General features: G+C 34.1%; 3 protein-coding genes and 1 long non-coding RNA gene across 6 annotated transcripts; 2 read left to right on the top strand and 2 right to left on the bottom strand.

Annotated features, from left to right (window-relative positions):
- Nucleotides 1-380: 380 nt before the first annotated feature.
- LOC103499588 (uncharacterized protein At1g10890-like) lies at nt 381-3,311 on the bottom strand. Its single transcript, XM_008462607.3, has 4 exons — nt 2,975-3,311; nt 2,671-2,895; nt 1,903-2,116; nt 381-865 (listed from the first exon to the last, which is right to left on the bottom strand). The coding sequence occupies exons 1-4, from the start codon at nt 3,091-3,093 to the stop codon at nt 665-667; spliced, it is 759 nt and encodes a 252-aa protein (XP_008460829.1). The 5' UTR covers nt 3,094-3,311; the 3' UTR covers nt 381-664.
- LOC127151666 (uncharacterized) lies at nt 2,029-2,631 on the top strand. The gene is made up of 2 exons (XR_007824724.1): nt 2,029-2,165; nt 2,256-2,631. It is a non-coding gene; the product is annotated as an uncharacterized LOC127151666 (long non-coding RNA).
- Nucleotides 3,312-3,801: 490 nt separating the features above from the next.
- On the bottom strand, nt 3,802-11,182 carry LOC103499589 (probable LRR receptor-like serine/threonine-protein kinase At5g63710). Of its 3 annotated transcripts, XM_051091537.1 has the most exons (12): nt 10,599-11,180; nt 10,260-10,292; nt 9,662-9,784; nt 9,240-9,372; nt 9,015-9,086; nt 8,092-8,235; nt 7,285-7,350; nt 6,805-6,875; nt 6,578-6,721; nt 5,818-6,159; nt 4,583-4,977; nt 3,802-4,467 (listed from the first exon to the last, which is right to left on the bottom strand). In XM_051091537.1, the coding sequence occupies exons 2-12, from the start codon at nt 10,270-10,272 to the stop codon at nt 4,156-4,158; spliced, it is 1,815 nt and encodes a 604-aa protein (XP_050947494.1). In that variant the 5' UTR covers nt 10,273-10,292; nt 10,599-11,180; the 3' UTR covers nt 3,802-4,155. The 3 variants fall into 3 exon arrangements, with proteins under 3 accessions (XP_050947494.1, XP_008460831.2, XP_008460830.2); XM_008462609.2 differs by having other exon boundaries at nt 9,662-9,781; nt 10,260-11,182; XM_008462608.2 differs by having other exon boundaries at nt 10,260-11,181.
- A 3,268-nt stretch (nt 11,183-14,450) lies between these two features.
- LOC103499591 (60S ribosomal protein L34) lies at nt 14,451-16,456 on the top strand. Its single transcript, XM_008462611.3, has 4 exons — nt 14,451-14,689; nt 14,813-14,892; nt 16,015-16,124; nt 16,223-16,456. The coding sequence occupies exons 1-4, from the start codon at nt 14,611-14,613 to the stop codon at nt 16,314-16,316; spliced, it is 363 nt and encodes a 120-aa protein (XP_008460833.1). The 5' UTR covers nt 14,451-14,610; the 3' UTR covers nt 16,317-16,456.
- Nucleotides 16,457-16,893: the final 437 nt, after the last annotated feature.

The following is a 16,893-nucleotide window of genomic DNA, read 5'->3' on the forward strand; positions in this document are numbered from 1 at the left end:
AGCCAAACCTTCGACCAACCCTAAACTTTTTTAAAAAGGAAAAAAAAAGAATTTTTTACTGAATTAATAAAAAAGTATGAAAACATTCCACACAAAATAAAATAAAAAGGCGAAATAATAATATCATATTCAAATTAAATTTCATATAAGGATAATTTATGACAATCGTTCAGGTCGTTTCAACAAATGGTAAAGTAATTGTCCCACTTCAAATATGTTTTCTTTCCCTTTACCACACGTTTTTTAAAAATCTAAAATAGCGTCAGCCTAGCAATGGTACTTTTTATTCTTTTTTATGAGTTCAACCATATATAGAAATCAAGATTCGTATCAATCACATATTCGTCATGATTGTTAAGGCAGCCTGCAACTTTTGAGAATTGAAAATAAGCTCTATGAGCACCTTAATGATAGAAAGAGTTGAGATCAATAACAAATCAACTGCCCAAAATTCATGTGTCACCCAAGTCATAGAACAACCACGAAACAGACACTCAAAGGGAGCCGAAGAACCAACAAAATGCATAGTAGGCCAATACCCCAAAATAACATTGAACAAAAATTATCAGCTTTTTGGTTCACCATTCTACGGGTCAGGAAACCATGGACGTACCATATTTCATCTACTAGATCACACACTCTTGCCCACAATAAGCTCTACGTTCTAAGTTCTCTCTTCTCCCTGATCCAGCTTTTTCCTCCGAGCGGCCTCCTCCTTTTGTCTCTGGATCAGCTCCAGTTCACGATATCGTTCTTCTTCCTTCCGCTGCAGCTCCAGAGCTTCTCTTTGCTGAGCTTCTTCTACCCTTCTCCTATTCTCCTCTAACATTCTATCTAGCTCTTCTCTCTCTTTTCGGGCTTGTTCCTGAAAATGTTGGCTTCCAATAAGATCATAGGTAAATTTGACATAGAAAAGAAGAGAAAATCCTCACAAAAGAGGGTGTTTATAAACAGTAGTATTCAGATCCCAATCCAGACATAACCCGCAAGCTCGTCCAGTAGGGAGAAACATGGATTATCCAGTTCACTGGACTTTTCCTCCAAAAGTAATGGTGCTTGCACTAAATACATTATGTTTTAACATGATATAATTGATCACTGAAGATTCAACCAAATCTAACTAAAACTATTCAACAGGCCTTTCTTTCCAATAAATTAGTGTCCATAAACCATAATCACTTTCTAAGATTCAGCAATTCGCATTCCACTCCACACACTAGGACTGAATCAGTACATGTGCCAGCATACTTCTGATTATTCCTGTCACAACAGGCCTAGTTCCACTAACAACGGCCAGTAATAGTCACGGAGGGCCTACACGGAAACATTGCTATCCCAAATAAAGCAATAAGGTGCCCTTTTCATATCAAATGACTTCAAGTAAAGCATCTTAATTATTTAAAGAAGTATAAGCATTGAGTACTGGAGGAAGTAGTCAGAGATTCGGTCATAAATGGAACGTCAGATTTTTTTCAAGAACTTGTATTTTAAAATCTTTAATGAAGCAAACAATCCTATAGAATTTCAATTTGGATATTGTGTGATCACAAAACAATTCCTTGCATTTACTCTCTGGTGAACAACAGCCGCTCGTAACAATGTTTCACCCAATATCAAACCCCATTAGCCAAATTACATTTCTTGAACAAAAATGTGAGAAAAAATTATTAAAATGGCCCTCATAAGCTACAAATGTACGATGAGACATAAGATTGTAAGTAGAAGTTAGAAGAAAATACCAAATGCTCAGATTGACATAACGTAAATGACTAGCAGCAGCAAACAACATCTCAAACTTTTTAATAAGCAATTGCTCTACTATACATGGGATAGCCATCAATGTGTTTTGGAGTTGAAATAACCACAATATGTAGCAAAAAGTCTAGGAAAGAAAATGCTTACTTCTTTCTGTCTTGCAGCAGTAAGAGCGGCCTCTTTCTCTTTCGCAAGTTGCACATCAACAGCATCAAACAATTTCTTGCGACCTTCCTCTACTCGCCTCTCTATTTCTAATCTAGTCTCTTCAGAGTTTAATATTTCTTGAACATTCTTCTGAATTAATTCTTCCAACCTCCTCGCTTCATCTTCTTCTAACTTCTTCAACTCTGCTTCACGCCTGAAAGAAGGAGTTTGTCACTTCTACCTATCTTCATCCATATCACATTGTACGTAAATGATTTGCACTTATTCGTATTAAACTATTATAGGCTTAGAGCTCAAGAAGTTGGTATGTTTAACATTTCACCAATAGCTAGGCCAAGAAGACACTCAAAGCTTATAGCCAAGACAACTAAAACAAAGAATCAAATGCACAAGGAATTATGGTGGTTCGGGGACCCGGCAGCTTGGAAGTTTTATTAATGAAGGAGGGTTACAAGATGATCGGCCATATCACAACCAAGAAGTAAGAGAAAGAAAGCGTCAAAATTCCTCCGTGATTGCACCAGATTCCAGTTTGTTATTAGCCGTTAGAGAGCCAACTACCGTAAGTTAACTCATATTTTGTTTGTTTCAACTGCTTACATAAACCATGTTTTGTCATATTCAAGACAGTTTTCACATATTTCATTATGTAACCGCCTACTGTATGAATCTAAGGAGCAATTAGAAATTAGAATTAAGAAAGCGCAACTGGGATGTGAATTTAAGACAAAGAAATGGAGGAAGTACCTTTTTTTCTCTTCTTCCTCTTTCTTAAGCTTGTCTATGGAATTTTTGCGATCAGTGGATGCAGGGCTAGGACTGGAAGTAGGAGACTTGGAGGAGGGGGATAAGGAGAAAGACCTAGTTCTGCGTCGGCGGCGTCTCCGTGGAGTGGGAGAGCGAGTTCGACGACGACGGTAGGATGGGGAAGGAGTTCGGCGGCGGCGGAGAGAGGTTGAACGGCTTCTTCTCCTGTAAGAAGATTGAGAAAAAGATAATGGAAAAGCGTATAGGAGAAGAAAATGATGAACTTATGAGTGATGATGAAAACCTGGAATGAGAATTGGAGTGATAGGGAGAAGGAGTTCGGTCCCTTCTGCTTCTCCGACTATGGCGATGGGAACTGGAACGGTGTGTGTACGACGGAGACCTTGAAACACTTCTCCCCATAATTTAAAATTGAATTAAAGGGAAGGAGAAGAACGAACCCTATGGTCGAATTAAAATTCATACTCCAAACTTCATCACCTCCAGGATTGCCTAAATTTGGCTGCTAATCTCAAATCACTAAAAGAATATTTTACAAAAAAACATATTTTTTGTTTAGAATTTGACTCAGAATTGTGTTTTTTGGACTTTGAAATTGCACATAAAATATAAACAAAACAACAACAGAAATTGATAGGTGTAAACCATTTTAAAGAACCAAACAGTTATCAACAAGACTTCAGAAATAATTATTTGATCTTTTATTTTCTAAAATTAAGTCTATTTTTAATACAAACAAGTTTTCTAAAATTGCTTTTTTTAGTTTTAAATAAATGACCCTTCAAAACAATTTAAAGATTAAAAAAGTGTTTATAGGGCTTAATTTTTAAAAACAAAACCTAAATAGTTACTTTTTGGTATTGAATTGAATCAACTCAGTCAATTTAATTCATCCAGGAGAATTTGTTTTCCTATCAAGATTTTCTGTTTTCTTCCTTAAATATTTTCATGGTTATCCCTGAAATAGTACTAAAAGGCACTTGGTACATTTCAAGTGTGATAGTTGGAACTCACTCTTGCCATTCTTGAACTACAACCTAAAGCAATGGAAAGATGCCTTAAACCTTGATCTACACATAACAAAATATAACTCAAAAGACTCCTCATTCATACAGTTCACAACAATTAATTATATACTTTTTCCTCCAAAAATAACTGAAACAAGTTATGAAAGGAAATACAAACAAGTATTGTATATATTAAAACAGCAACTGCTACTTTTAGCAGCCTCAAAAGCTCACAACATCTATATATTGTATCCTAAAGCTCTTGCCATCACAATTCACAATCAAATGTCCATCTGCTCTATTTTTTTAGAGACAAACAACAAAGTGACAGGCTACTCAGTCCCAAGTTTCCATCTCCATGCTCCCAACAACCTTATACACAGATTCAGAGTAAATTATGACTTTTCCTAAGAGCTTAGCTTCAAAATTGATGAATGACAATGGTTCCTTTCTCTTTCTATCTGGCTTTAGACAATTGTATGGCTTCTTGATCATGACTTGATTCTTCACCCCAAACAAATTGGTGACACAAGAGGGACACTTCCTGATCTCTTACCTCTTCAAGCTGCATCCACTCTGCCCACCTATCTGCCAGTCCTTCTCCATGTAGCAGATTCACAACTTCAGCCATTGTTGGCCGGTCCTCCGGTGAACTTTGAGTGCAAAGCAGTGCCACCTGAACTATATTTTCGACTTCTTTCTCGTTATAGCTCTTTAAGTTCTTGTCCACCACATCTTCAAGCCTATTCTCCCTCTGCAGCTTCTTTATCTGCTCAGTTCAGTAGTTTATAAACTCACAATTCACATTATTTCAGCATGTCACTAAAGGACTTCTCAAGTAGACAATTATCTGGTAAACCAAGTATGGTAAACAAAAATCTTACATGATCAAGTAGAAGAACATCTTCCTCCTCTTCGAGACGGGAGAAATCTATTGCTCGCTGGCCAGTGACAAGTTCAAGAAGGGTGATACCATATCCAAAAACATCTGTCTTTTCAGATGACTTTCCAGTGGACAGATATTCTGGGGCAATGTGGCCCATCGTACCACGCACTTGAGTGGTAATGTGAGTCACTTTAGTATCAACTAGCTTAGCCAGCCCAAAATCTCCAAGAACAGCTTCAAAGTCATCATCTAATAAGATATTCGCAGCCTTCAAATCGCGATGTATGATCTTAGGATTACAGTGCTCGTGCAAATACTCCAAACCATGAGCTGCACCAAAAGCAATTCGTTTCCTCGTGGCCCATTCCAAGCTTCTTTCTCCAGGTTTTAAATCTACAGCATTTTCAAATGGACATGTTAATCTCCAAAGCTTGGTCAACCTATGAACAAATCAATAGAGGAAAGAGAGAACGAATAGGGGTTAATTTTAAATCAGCATTCATTATTCTCCTTTTTTATACGACAAAAACTATACATCTTTTTTGTTGCTGGAACTTCTTTGTCTACTAGCTATTTTGTTTCTACAGGGGACAACGACTTCTATATATCTCCACAATGATATAATATTGTTTACTTTTGACATAAACTCTCATGGCAATTTCACTCAAAATGTCTCGCACCATTGGAGATAGTTGTTCTTCCTTATATATCCATGATCATTATCTTATCTAGTCAATGTGAGACTTTGAGCTCATTTCCAACCATCTCTTCAGTTATATCGGTTTTATTAAACAAGAAATGAACTTGATTTCAAAGGAAAAGTATATTCTTGAGAACCAGTTTTTTGAACTCAAATACTGGGGACCTAAACATTTCGACATTTTCATGTCAGGATTGGTGAGATGAATTTTCTTTGTTTTATGGCCCTTGTTGCATCTTGATTCCAAAACAACCAAAAACAGTCAGATTCACAACAAAAGCTTGCTGCAATTAAGGCCAACTGATGAAAAGAGCAAACAACCCAGGTAAAGGAAGAGAATGATTGATGTAATGTATTATGTAGTATATTCGGCAATTTGTAATTCTTAATCTGAATTTCTTTAGTTTTTTTATTGTTTTAGTTCCTGGTTGTAGGCTTGAATCTTCTACAAATAGAGGGGTAGATTTCTCTCCTCTATGATGGAATAGCGTTTCAAGATTGCATGAAAAATAGAAGAAAATAGAAGTTATTACCTCTCAAGTGATGTGCCACACTAAGATTCTGCATGAATGGATAAACAAGGATTCTCTCAGATGTGGTTATGCAAAACCCGATCAACCGTAGGAGATTTCTATGCACCGCAACGCTTATTAGTTCAACTTCTCCTAGGAATGCAGCCTTCCCGCCAGGACTATTGTAGTCTGTTAACCGTTTCACAGCCACCTTGGAGGCATCTGAGAGGATGCCTTTATATACTTTTCCAAAGCCTCCTTGGCCAATGATGTTCGCTTCATTAAAGTTAGTGGTAGCAAGTTGGATTTCCCGCAATGAAAATCTTCTGATTTGCCCAAAGCAAAGTTTACATTCATCTTCATCTAATATAATATAGATGATGTTATCTTACAAGACCGCATGCCAATAAGATGTTGAACTCTTGTAAAAAATGAATCCTATAAACATCCATCATTTCGATCATTCTTGACGTAGATTTTCTAGTGCTTTACTCAAAGATTATATTGTTTTATCCTTGATGGAAATGGTAAATAAATGATGGTAGAAATTTGAATATAAGAGTTTTCCTTTCCCACCAGAGATTTTTATTGTCGAGCTCAATCAGGATTTAAACCTCTAATCTTCAAGTCAAAAGTACCATGGATTAACTGATTAAACTATGGTCAAGTTTGACCTTTTAATCAAAGAATTGTAACTTGAATAGACCAAACTACTTCAATAGTATTGTCAACAAAATGGGAAACACATTTAAAATGATTGGAAAGTTGAGCAAAACTTTACCAGCAACATCAACAAACATAGAATCCTTAAGCTTATGCATGTAGAAGCATCTATAAGCAAAGAAGGCACCAATCGACAGAAGTATGAAACCTCCACAGCTTGCGGTACTTGCCACTACCCCAAACTTGGAATTCTTTGCAGAAGCTGTCAAAATACAAAGTTGAGGCTGTTCCTGAATAATTCATATGGTACAATATTGGTGCAATAACAGGACATAGAAAACCAACCTCTACGTGGAGATGTCGAAACACAAGGTTTATCCAACCTAAATCCACAAGGTAAACCAGTTCCTGAAAAGCTGAAAAATGTTTCCAATTTAAGTAAGTGATCATCTCGAACACATTGGATTGGGTGCTCGTAAGTTCTTCAACAGGAATTTGAGTGATGTGGGAAAAGAGATAAGCGTTTACTTCTACTGTAGAGCATCTGATTTCAGTTTATAACATGATACTAAGCCTTTCTAGTTAAAAGGCGATATGGAAAAGTCAATACTTTAAGAGGTGAAAGTTTGCAATTCACTGGCATTCCAACAAAAATCAAAAGTAATTATTGATGGACAATGCAACTTCACATTTTCATTAACAGATAGATGGGTTACATGACGCTGACTATTATAGTCTGCTTCCAGTAATTCAAGCAAAAAAAGTAATACATTATCGTTAATTCTTATGCATGAGATGAAAGAGGCTTCGAATGAGTATATTTACTTGAACATTGGAATTGAAAAGAACTGCGCTGGAACTTCTCCTGTTAAGTTGTTATCTGAGAGATCCCTGCCACCAGCAGTTTGGGGAAGCGTGTAAGAAAGTCAAAAGTCAGGTCAGGCTAGTGACTAATAAATTATAAGTTTAAAAGTCAAAAGTCAGGTCAGGCTAGTGACTAATAAATTATAAGTTTTGTGGAAAATGGTTGAATTTAATTGCAATGACCCACAGAGGTTAACCAGTCCATTGAGGGACATTCATGGGTTGATTTAGAATGTTTAAAAATGTCTGATTACACCCAACCCAACTGACTTGAGTTCAAAAACTTTCAACCCAAATGACTTGGGCCTAGTAATGGATCAAATCCAACCCAAATTTATTTTCTGAAATTTTGTAAAAATAAAAAAGGAAATATAGTACATTAAAGAACTACTTATCCATTTTCTGGTCTAGAATTTATAACCAATAACTTTATATAAAATTGTATAAAAGCAAAAAATAATCTAAAAGAGGGATCATGCAATGATAAGCCAATTTAAGAACTATGAACTAGTAACCAAAGTTATGAATTCAATTATATGCCATATCTGTTTCTTATCCAAAAAAAAGAATTCAGTTACATGCTAAATCAATCCACGTAACTTTATAACTCAACCTCACATGACACTTTTCTGATCATCATCCTTTGACAACACTCCCAAGTCTCTGATAATAATCCCCCCAGAATGTGCTAAACAGAAAAAACATGGACCATACGCAAAATCAACATTTTTTTAAGATTTAAGAAACCAAGGGAACAAACAGCCTTACAGATGCTTTAGACCGACAAGTCGACCCCAAGCCACAGGTATAGGCCCATTGAAGTTATTATTGGCAAGATTCAAATTCTGTAGGTGGGTCATGTTAGCTAGATAATCTGGTAGAACACCAGCTATTTTATTGTTCTGCAAATCCCTGCATGAATTTAGTGCAAACATCACATTAACAAACCAGGTTTGTAGGCTAACAATATGAGGAAAAGGGTAATGACGATACTCCAACCAAGGAATATTTATGTGTGGACGCAATGGAATGTTTAACTTGATAATTTTTTATACTTCACAAGAATTACTACAGTTCACAAATTTATCAAAACAGTAAATTCATTTTTCTTTTGTTCTGAAATGAAAATTGAAATTAACTAGCAACATAATTACAAGTTTATAATTTAAGATAGTGCCTGGAAGATTGTTAGCAGTAACAGAATCATACTAGTAGTTTGGTTATCGATATATTCGACCATAGTTACCAACAATGAAGTTCAGTGAAATAGTATTATTCCAAGAAGTAGAAATAGTTTAGGGAGAACTGGGAGTTAAGTTTCTCTACCAAATGTTTCTTTTGTTCTTGAATGGCTGTGTCACCAAGTTTCCATCTGTTTTTTACAGAATTGGTTTTGTTAAAAGGTTTACTAACAGGATTTTCATAGTAGATTATTGAAGTGGAAGAATATATTCAGGATAAAACCAAAATAAAACGAAATAAGCAAAAGAGAGAACAAATGAATAATTAAATTCTATGCTAAAAAACGCTTCTCGACTGAAGTTTTAATCAAGCTAAACAAAACCTACCCTAGATTCTCTGTTCTCTTTAATAAGGATTCTATTCCATGGCATTTTCCACAGAAATGTCTGATAATAATAATAATGATAATAATAGTAATAGAGTTCAGTAATATGCAGATGGCAGCTTACAGGCTGGCCAAATACTTCAGTTTGGTAATTGAGGGAGAAAGCGATCCTGAAAAGCCTACTGAACCCAAGCTCCTGCAATCAGAATAAATTAAAAAACTAAATCCATTACGGAAAAAAAAATCAAGTTGAAGGGGAAAAACTTAAAGGCAAAGTCAACGAAAAAAGGAAAAGGAAAAAAAAAACGCCAAAACTGATTCAAATTTATCTCAAGGCAAAAAAACTTACAAGGATATGACATTTCCATTTCGACAGGTAATATGCGACCAACTAAAGCAAGGGCTTACAAGATGGTAATTCCAGTCAGTTATCTGATGATTGGAATCATTCAGTGCCCCTAACAAATCAACCAAAGCTTCTCCTACACATTTACAAAGTAGTATCAGAGAAAATCACATAAAGACCAAAAACATAAGCAAGATCAGTTCTTTTCCACTGAACATAATCTTGTAATATTAATATTATTGATATTTTTCATACGAAGAGAAAGATTCATCTTAAGGTGAACAGTGCTACTATTCAATATCAATATGCTTTGGAATATTAGAAACAGTGAAGACTAAAGTGAGCATTTAATACTTATATGTATGTGTGTGTGCGTGCGTGTGTGTATAAGAAGAATTTTCCTGGTAACTTGAATTTGAGTGTACCTTCCACATCAGGATCTGTTGACGCATAATTCAACCTCAACAATGAGAACAATAGCAGCCCCTGAATGATCAATCTTAAGGGGTTCCATCTACAGAACATTGAAAACATGGGAGTATCTCCTTCTTCACACAAAAATTAACAAAAATGTCAACAGTGTAAAGGGCATTAAAATTAACACAACAGAAAGAGTAAAGAAGAAAAACTAATATATTTGAAGTAAACAAAGAGGAAAGAAGTGGCCATCTTCTCGAAACAAAGGAGATATCACAATTCAAGATATCATATACATGAGTGCAACATCTCAAATTTCAAGCTTCTAGATACTTGTTTCTTCAACTTTTTTCACATGGATACACACATAGATACACACACACACATATAAGAAGAAGAAGAGAACATATGAGCAAAACATTATCAAATAAAAGTTATGTTTGAACAGTCCTCAAAGTTTGTTGTTGGATTTTTCTGTTCCCTCCATCTTTCCTTTATTCCAGGAACAAAAAGAAGACATAAAGGTTTGCAAAAAGAGAGATGTTGTGAAGGGAATAGCATAAAGAAAAGAAAAATGAAGAGGTTGGGGAAGCTTAATTTACTCACTAGAATGAGGCATGGCTTCTGAGACTACAAAAGCTGCAAACAAGGAAGAATGGATCATGCTAGAGAAACAGAAGCAGGAGACAATGTTAAATAAACTAATCCAATCATGGGAAACTGAATGATAAGAGGAAAAATAAATGTGTAGTGCAAGTGCAAGGGCCCCACAAAGCATTGAGAATGAAAATGCAAGGTGGGATTGTGAAAAATCCTGAGAAAAAGCAATAAGAGGGAGAGAGAATAAGATGGTGATGAGGATGAGTTGCTTCTTCATTCTGCCAATTGATGGTGGAATCCGAATGAGAATGAGAATGAGCATTAGAATCTGTGTTCCCATCGCACCTATGGGCCTCTGCTTTTAAACATCATTGATCTGTATCATTCAGTAATGAATACAAATTAGCACCATCTCCACCTTTGCTTTACTTTCCCAAAACCCTTTTTCCTTGTATATCAAAAAGAAAAGGTTAAAATGCGCTTTAAAAGAGTCAAAGAAGCTTCCACTTCTCCACTGGAAATCAATGCACTATCCATATTCCCTGTTTGGATGACAACAAATCTTAGATTTTTCTGAAATAAAAAAGGCAAATGAAAAAGTCCCATTATTGGGAAAAGGATGCATCAATCAGCCAAAACAAGTCGATAACCACTGCTCTGCTTACTTTGCCCTTCTCCTTCCCTATACCTCTAAATCAATTCATCTCATGGAGTTAATGGATGCTTTAACCAATTCAAAATAATGGGTTTTTGTAATCATTGAAAATTAAATGGGGAACACATTGCACAAAATCGATAAACCACCAAACGGAATAGTGGGTTTGGTTCCATTTCTTACACCCTACTGATTAAACTCAGAAAAGGGAAAGGCCCTTGTTCTTGTTCAGGAGACATCTTCATGTTGACTTGTTTATTTATTCGGATACATGTATTTTGCTTAATTTTCATATATGTATATGGAAAAATTTAGAGAGAGAATTGAGAAACAATTGTTGACTTATGGGTGACTTATCAAGCTTGGATTATAAGTTTAATCTTGATGTTTTCAAATTTATAAATAAAAAATACTTACTGTTGTTTTATCGTTTAAAAATAATTATCCTTTTCTTTTCTTAATTTTGTCTTCTCATTTTTTTACTCTCTTCATATATTTTGTTACGTGATTTTCCCTTATTTTTCCTGAATAAATAATGAATTAGTAATGTGAAACTTAGGCATGTTTATCCACTTGCAGTTCAAATTGCATAATCCTCACGTTTATCCACTTAGTCTGTAATCAAATTTGATATAATCTAATAGAATTTCATCCCTGTATCAATTGTAATAGACAACAATTTTAATTGTAATTGAAATATTTTTTTATCAAGTTTACCTTAAAATTAGGAACCTATTACATGGATGGTTACTATCACCGTTTGGTCCGTTTGACTCAAAACAATAATGATAGCAGAGATCACTGTTCTCTCAATTTGCGTTTTCATTACATGTTCAAGTGAGCCACATGTTAGTAAAAGCACAAAATACAAATAAATATTAATAATATAGGCAAATGGGTTCCACTTTTTAAATTACATTTCCTAGGATAAACGTGGATTTAGAATCACACACATCATTTATAAACGGAAACTTCAATGATGGTTTTGTAACAAGCTTCTACTGTCATAAGCTATTTTTATCCTTCTGTGTGAACTAATTTATTCCTTATTCAGCTCTCAAATTTAGTTCTTGTTTCTATGTGAACTAATTTCTTCCTCATTTGGCTCTCATGTGCCCACCACTTCATTTAATTGACCAACATAATGGATAGTCAAAGATATTTTTTACTAATCAATTGATTTTATTCTTAACATTTGTCAAACTTTTTTTCTTTCAAATATGCTATATTTTAAGAATATTTGAAGAATATAGTGCAATGTGTTTAATTATTTCTTTTGGTATATGATATTTGTGGGTTTTAAATATGTGACCAATAGTTATTTTTATCACAAATACAGTATATTTATAGTGTATTGATCATGTTGAAAATTTGTTATTCAATTTCTATGGAATCCTATATGACAATACGCGTTTTTTTCCTCAAACACTGTATTCATGATAAGCACTATATTTGTAAGACGAAAACTGACGGTTATTTAAAATAGTTATTTTTATTTTGAAAATATTATGTTTTTTCGTGCTAATAGATTTTTTAATAATAATTGTTTAGAAATATGATTAAGATTTGAATTTTAGATTTTTTTAGTTGGCCACTATTTCAATAATTTTTAATTAGTTGTTAGGTTTTGAAGTAGAATATTTTGATGAGGGAAATTTTCCTAAATATACTTATGATCTGTGCAACAAAGTTTAAGTCATTTTTTAAATATTTTAGATTTATCCTTCGGTCTTTTTCCTATTTTTCAATTGTCTTTTTCTTTTTTTCTGCGATATTTTTCAATTGTCTTTTTTCCTTTCATCTCCTTATTTTTCTGTTGCGATTTCATTCCATAGTTTTTCTTCTCTTCTTAAATTTGGGTAACCAAATCCTAATTTATTTCTATTATCTTTTTTTTTTTTTCGTTGCGATTTCTTTTCATCATCTTTCTTCTTTTCTTACTATTGTGTATAAAAAATCTTGAGAAAAAAAATTATTTAGATTGAATTGGGAGAGGTAACTTTGGGAGATTTTGTTGAATTACTTTCAACCCCAACTTTAGGATCGAATTAATTGGAAGGCTTTCAACCATTAACGGGGAAATAGTTGTTTTAGCTAATCTCGAGGTAAAAGATTCCTGAACCTTCGAACTAAATTTAAGAAATTGCATGAATTTATGGTTATGCATTGATGGTAGCTAAGATGCATAATGTGTGATGCTCTAGATGATGATTGATATTATGACAATGACTGATATTATAATGATAACTGATATTATGTTGATGATGACTGATATCTTTATGATACATGATATATTAATCACGTGCTTAATAACGTTATGATTAATATTCATGTCATGACATGATGTTTATGATGATGTTACGTGTTTTGGATTGTGGTGAGTCTGTTAACTTTGTCTGTTGAGTTTTTTACCCCACTTGTATTGTGATCTTATATACAGGGTCAATTTCATGACTAGGGGTGTTCCTACGAGATCACATACATGATTTATGGGTGTACCTACCATTACTTGCACAGTTAAGGGACAAATATATTGTGTATACGGGGTCACTCGCAAGAATAGGGGTGTTCCGATGGAACCACTCGCACAACTAGGGGTGTTCTCACATAATCAATCGCACGATTTATGGGTGTTTGTATGGTCTCACTCACTTAGGTGTGCTCTATTGGACACACGATGTGTATGATTATGTTTCTAACGAAAAGTTAACATATCACTTAACGGGCTAGTAGTGAACCCCTTACTGAATATATTTATATACTCACTCTTTTCTATTTTTAATATTTCAGGCGAGTGACAGAACGAGATTCGTGACATGCCATATATGGACATAATTAGCTTCCGCGTCTATTTATATGTTTTTGAGTATTTTAAAATTTTGAACATTTTACTTAAAATTTTGTCATATTTATTTGATTTTATTTTCTTTAAAATTGTTGAAACCCACTGACCATGTCACGTTTTTAAATTACTTTTGTTTGTTTAGATAACTTTATATTTGGTAAAAATCTTGATTTTTATAAGAATTCTAGTCGTATGTTTTTTTTAAGAAAGTGTAATTTGTCATTCGTTATTTTGAGTAATGACCTTAACTTCGGTTAAAAGTTTGGGTTTTACAAACCAAATCTAAAAGATCGATCAAATCTAAACGATCGTAACCAAATCCAAACGACAGTATAACCAAACCAAATTATAACAAAATTAAACTATACAATTGAAAAAATAAATTCAAATCTAAACGATTAAATCTAAAATCAAACAATAGTCAAATCTAAACGAATGTATATCGGATATATTTTGACGGTGTGGTTGACGGAGCATTTTTGTATTTTTCATTATGGATATGTGGACATTTTTCATTTTCGAAATTGTTTTATAGAATGTAAATATTTTGGTGGTTATATTTTTAAAAAGATCCATTTTTATAAAATACTAATTCATAATTAGTAACTCTAAAAATCGCTATGTCGTTATTTTATTTTTTTTTTTGATATTTTCTAAAACAAAACGTTTTATTTTGACTCAACCGAATTAGGGCTGAATATAAAGCCCATAGAAAAAAAAAAAGAATTATTTTTTAAAGGACGAGATTAAATCTCAATCTCGTACCCACCGTCAGATCTAGGGCAGGGCAACGAGGTTAAAATCTCAATATCAATCTCTGCAGCAGCCTACGACGCCCCCAGAGCAAAGAAGAGAAAATGGTGCAGCGTCTTACATACCGCAAGCGCCATAGCTATGCTACCAAGTCTAACCAGCACCGTGTCGTCAAAACCCCTGGTAAACTCTCGGATTCCTTCCCATAGCTATTCAATCAAGTGTTTTTGAACTTCAATGTCAATCAATCGGTTTTCGTATTTATTGATTCTGTTTTTTAATCATCTTCTTCTATTTTGTGTCTAGGTGGGAAGCTTGTGTATCAGACTACCAAGAAAAGAGCTAGCGGACCCAAATGTCCGGTTACCGGCAAAAGGATTCAGGGGGTATGTATTTGATTACTCTTATCTGCTTCTTTTACCACTTAATCTTATTTATGTTTTGCTTTGTTTATGATGGTTATGTTATCTCTTTGTAGTCTAGATCTTTGGGGTGAATACCTTTGTAACTTGTTTTGTTGACAAGGAAAGATGAAATAAAATTGGTGCCGCATTTGTGTTGCATTAGAGGAAAAATTGGTTTCCCCTTACTGAAATTTTGGATTTTGGTTCTTTGTGATCGTCACACACCACCTGTTACTGAATATTTTAGTTGTTTTTTTTCTGAGTTCATTTATAGTTTTTGTTTCCCTTTGTAATAAAATAACTAAGGCAGAATGGTTTCTGATTGAGTTGTTATTAGCGGATATTAAATGAATCTCGATTATCTGCTGTTCCACTAGCCTCATGATTTAATGGATACGTTGTTATGGAGCTTAATGAACGACAGACTTGAAAGGCTAAAGTGATCTTATAATCAAAATATACTGTTCTATACCTTTGTTGAATATCATATTTTTACACAGAAGGGTGAATTTATATTACTTCTCTTTAATGGTCGGAAGGATTTTTCACTGACCTAAACTTGATTCAGTTTTTTTTAAAAAGAAATGGACTCAAGAACCGTACATTAAGTTGATTCAGAAAGTTCAAATCTTCAGTCTTTTAAACTACATCCTAATGACACTCATGCAGAATATGCTCTCATTTTATATGTTAAGATATCTGGCTGCATTATCTTAGGTCTGTCCTCCAAAAATTGATCCTAATTATTTGGTTTTCAATTTTGCAAATATATATGTTAATATTCACACTTTTGCACCTCTGTATATCTATACTAAATTCATTCATTGTAGATTGGCTGATGCATGCATGTAAATTTTTGCATAGTACATTCATTGTTTATATGTTGGTATACACACTTGCATTTACATTTGGTACTTTGGCTGTATTTTGAACTAATGATAGTCTTCTAAATTTAAGTTTGGTTTTTAGAAGTGCGGTTTTTTGTATTTTCGTTCATTTGTGATAATCTGACATAAACTCGGAATTTACGTTTCTATCTTTGGGTGAAGATGGTTCAATTCTGATTGCGTTAAGTTAATCCGTGTAAGTTTATGACTATTGCAGATTCCTCACTTGAGGCCAGCTGAATATAAGAGGTCTAGACTAGCTAGGAATCGGAGGACTGTGAATCGTGCGTACGGTGGTGTTTTATCTGGGAGTGCTGTGAGAGAGAGGTTGGCTTAGCACTATTTCTACTCACTTGTTTTTTCATCTCTTTGTTTATATTTATGATAGTAAAGTATTGTGCTAATCTTTATTTGGTTTGGGATAGGATCATTCGGGCCTTTTTGGTGGAAGAGCAGAAGATTGTGAAGAAGGTATTGAAGATTCAGAAGGCCAAGGAAAAGCTGGCATCAAAGAGCTAAATTAATTATGTTGAAATTTTGACTTTTTTGTGACGTGATGTTGAATTTTAGCAATTACTATTTAAAGTTTGTTTTTTGAAGAACGAGATTTTAGCTCCGGAGTTCCCTTCAATGATGATATCATGACATTTTTTTCCCTAGTTTTTATAATGGCATTTCTCAACCTTTCCCATATCTGCGGTTTTCCTCGAATTAAAATGTGTTCTGATTAGGGGTGTTTATGTAGGAAAAGCGAAGTTGAATTCATTGACCCTGAAATTTGGTCTGGCATCCGACCTTGTTCGTTTGTTATGTCGGCTCATATATACTTACATTGTGGAATACCCAAACCTAGTTTGAATGAATGGAGGTTAATCTTATCTCTTTCCTTTGTCCATTTATGCTAAAAACAATCAATTGTAGTGTTGTGTTTATGATCCTAGGCCATTGGATTAAAGACATTGTAACTATAGTCTCAAGGATTGAAAGGATTGAAGGGGACATCCTACTACAAATTGATGAAATGGAGAAGAAAAAGGGGATTAAGTGTGAGTTTGTTATGGCTAAAGATTAAAGTTCATATCTTCACAAGGGGGGA

The sequence above is a fragment of the Cucumis melo genome, chromosome 11, assembly GCF_025177605.1.
Source record: "Cucumis melo cultivar AY chromosome 11, USDA_Cmelo_AY_1.0, whole genome shotgun sequence".
NCBI lineage: Eukaryota > Viridiplantae > Streptophyta > Magnoliopsida > Cucurbitales > Cucurbitaceae > Cucumis > Cucumis melo.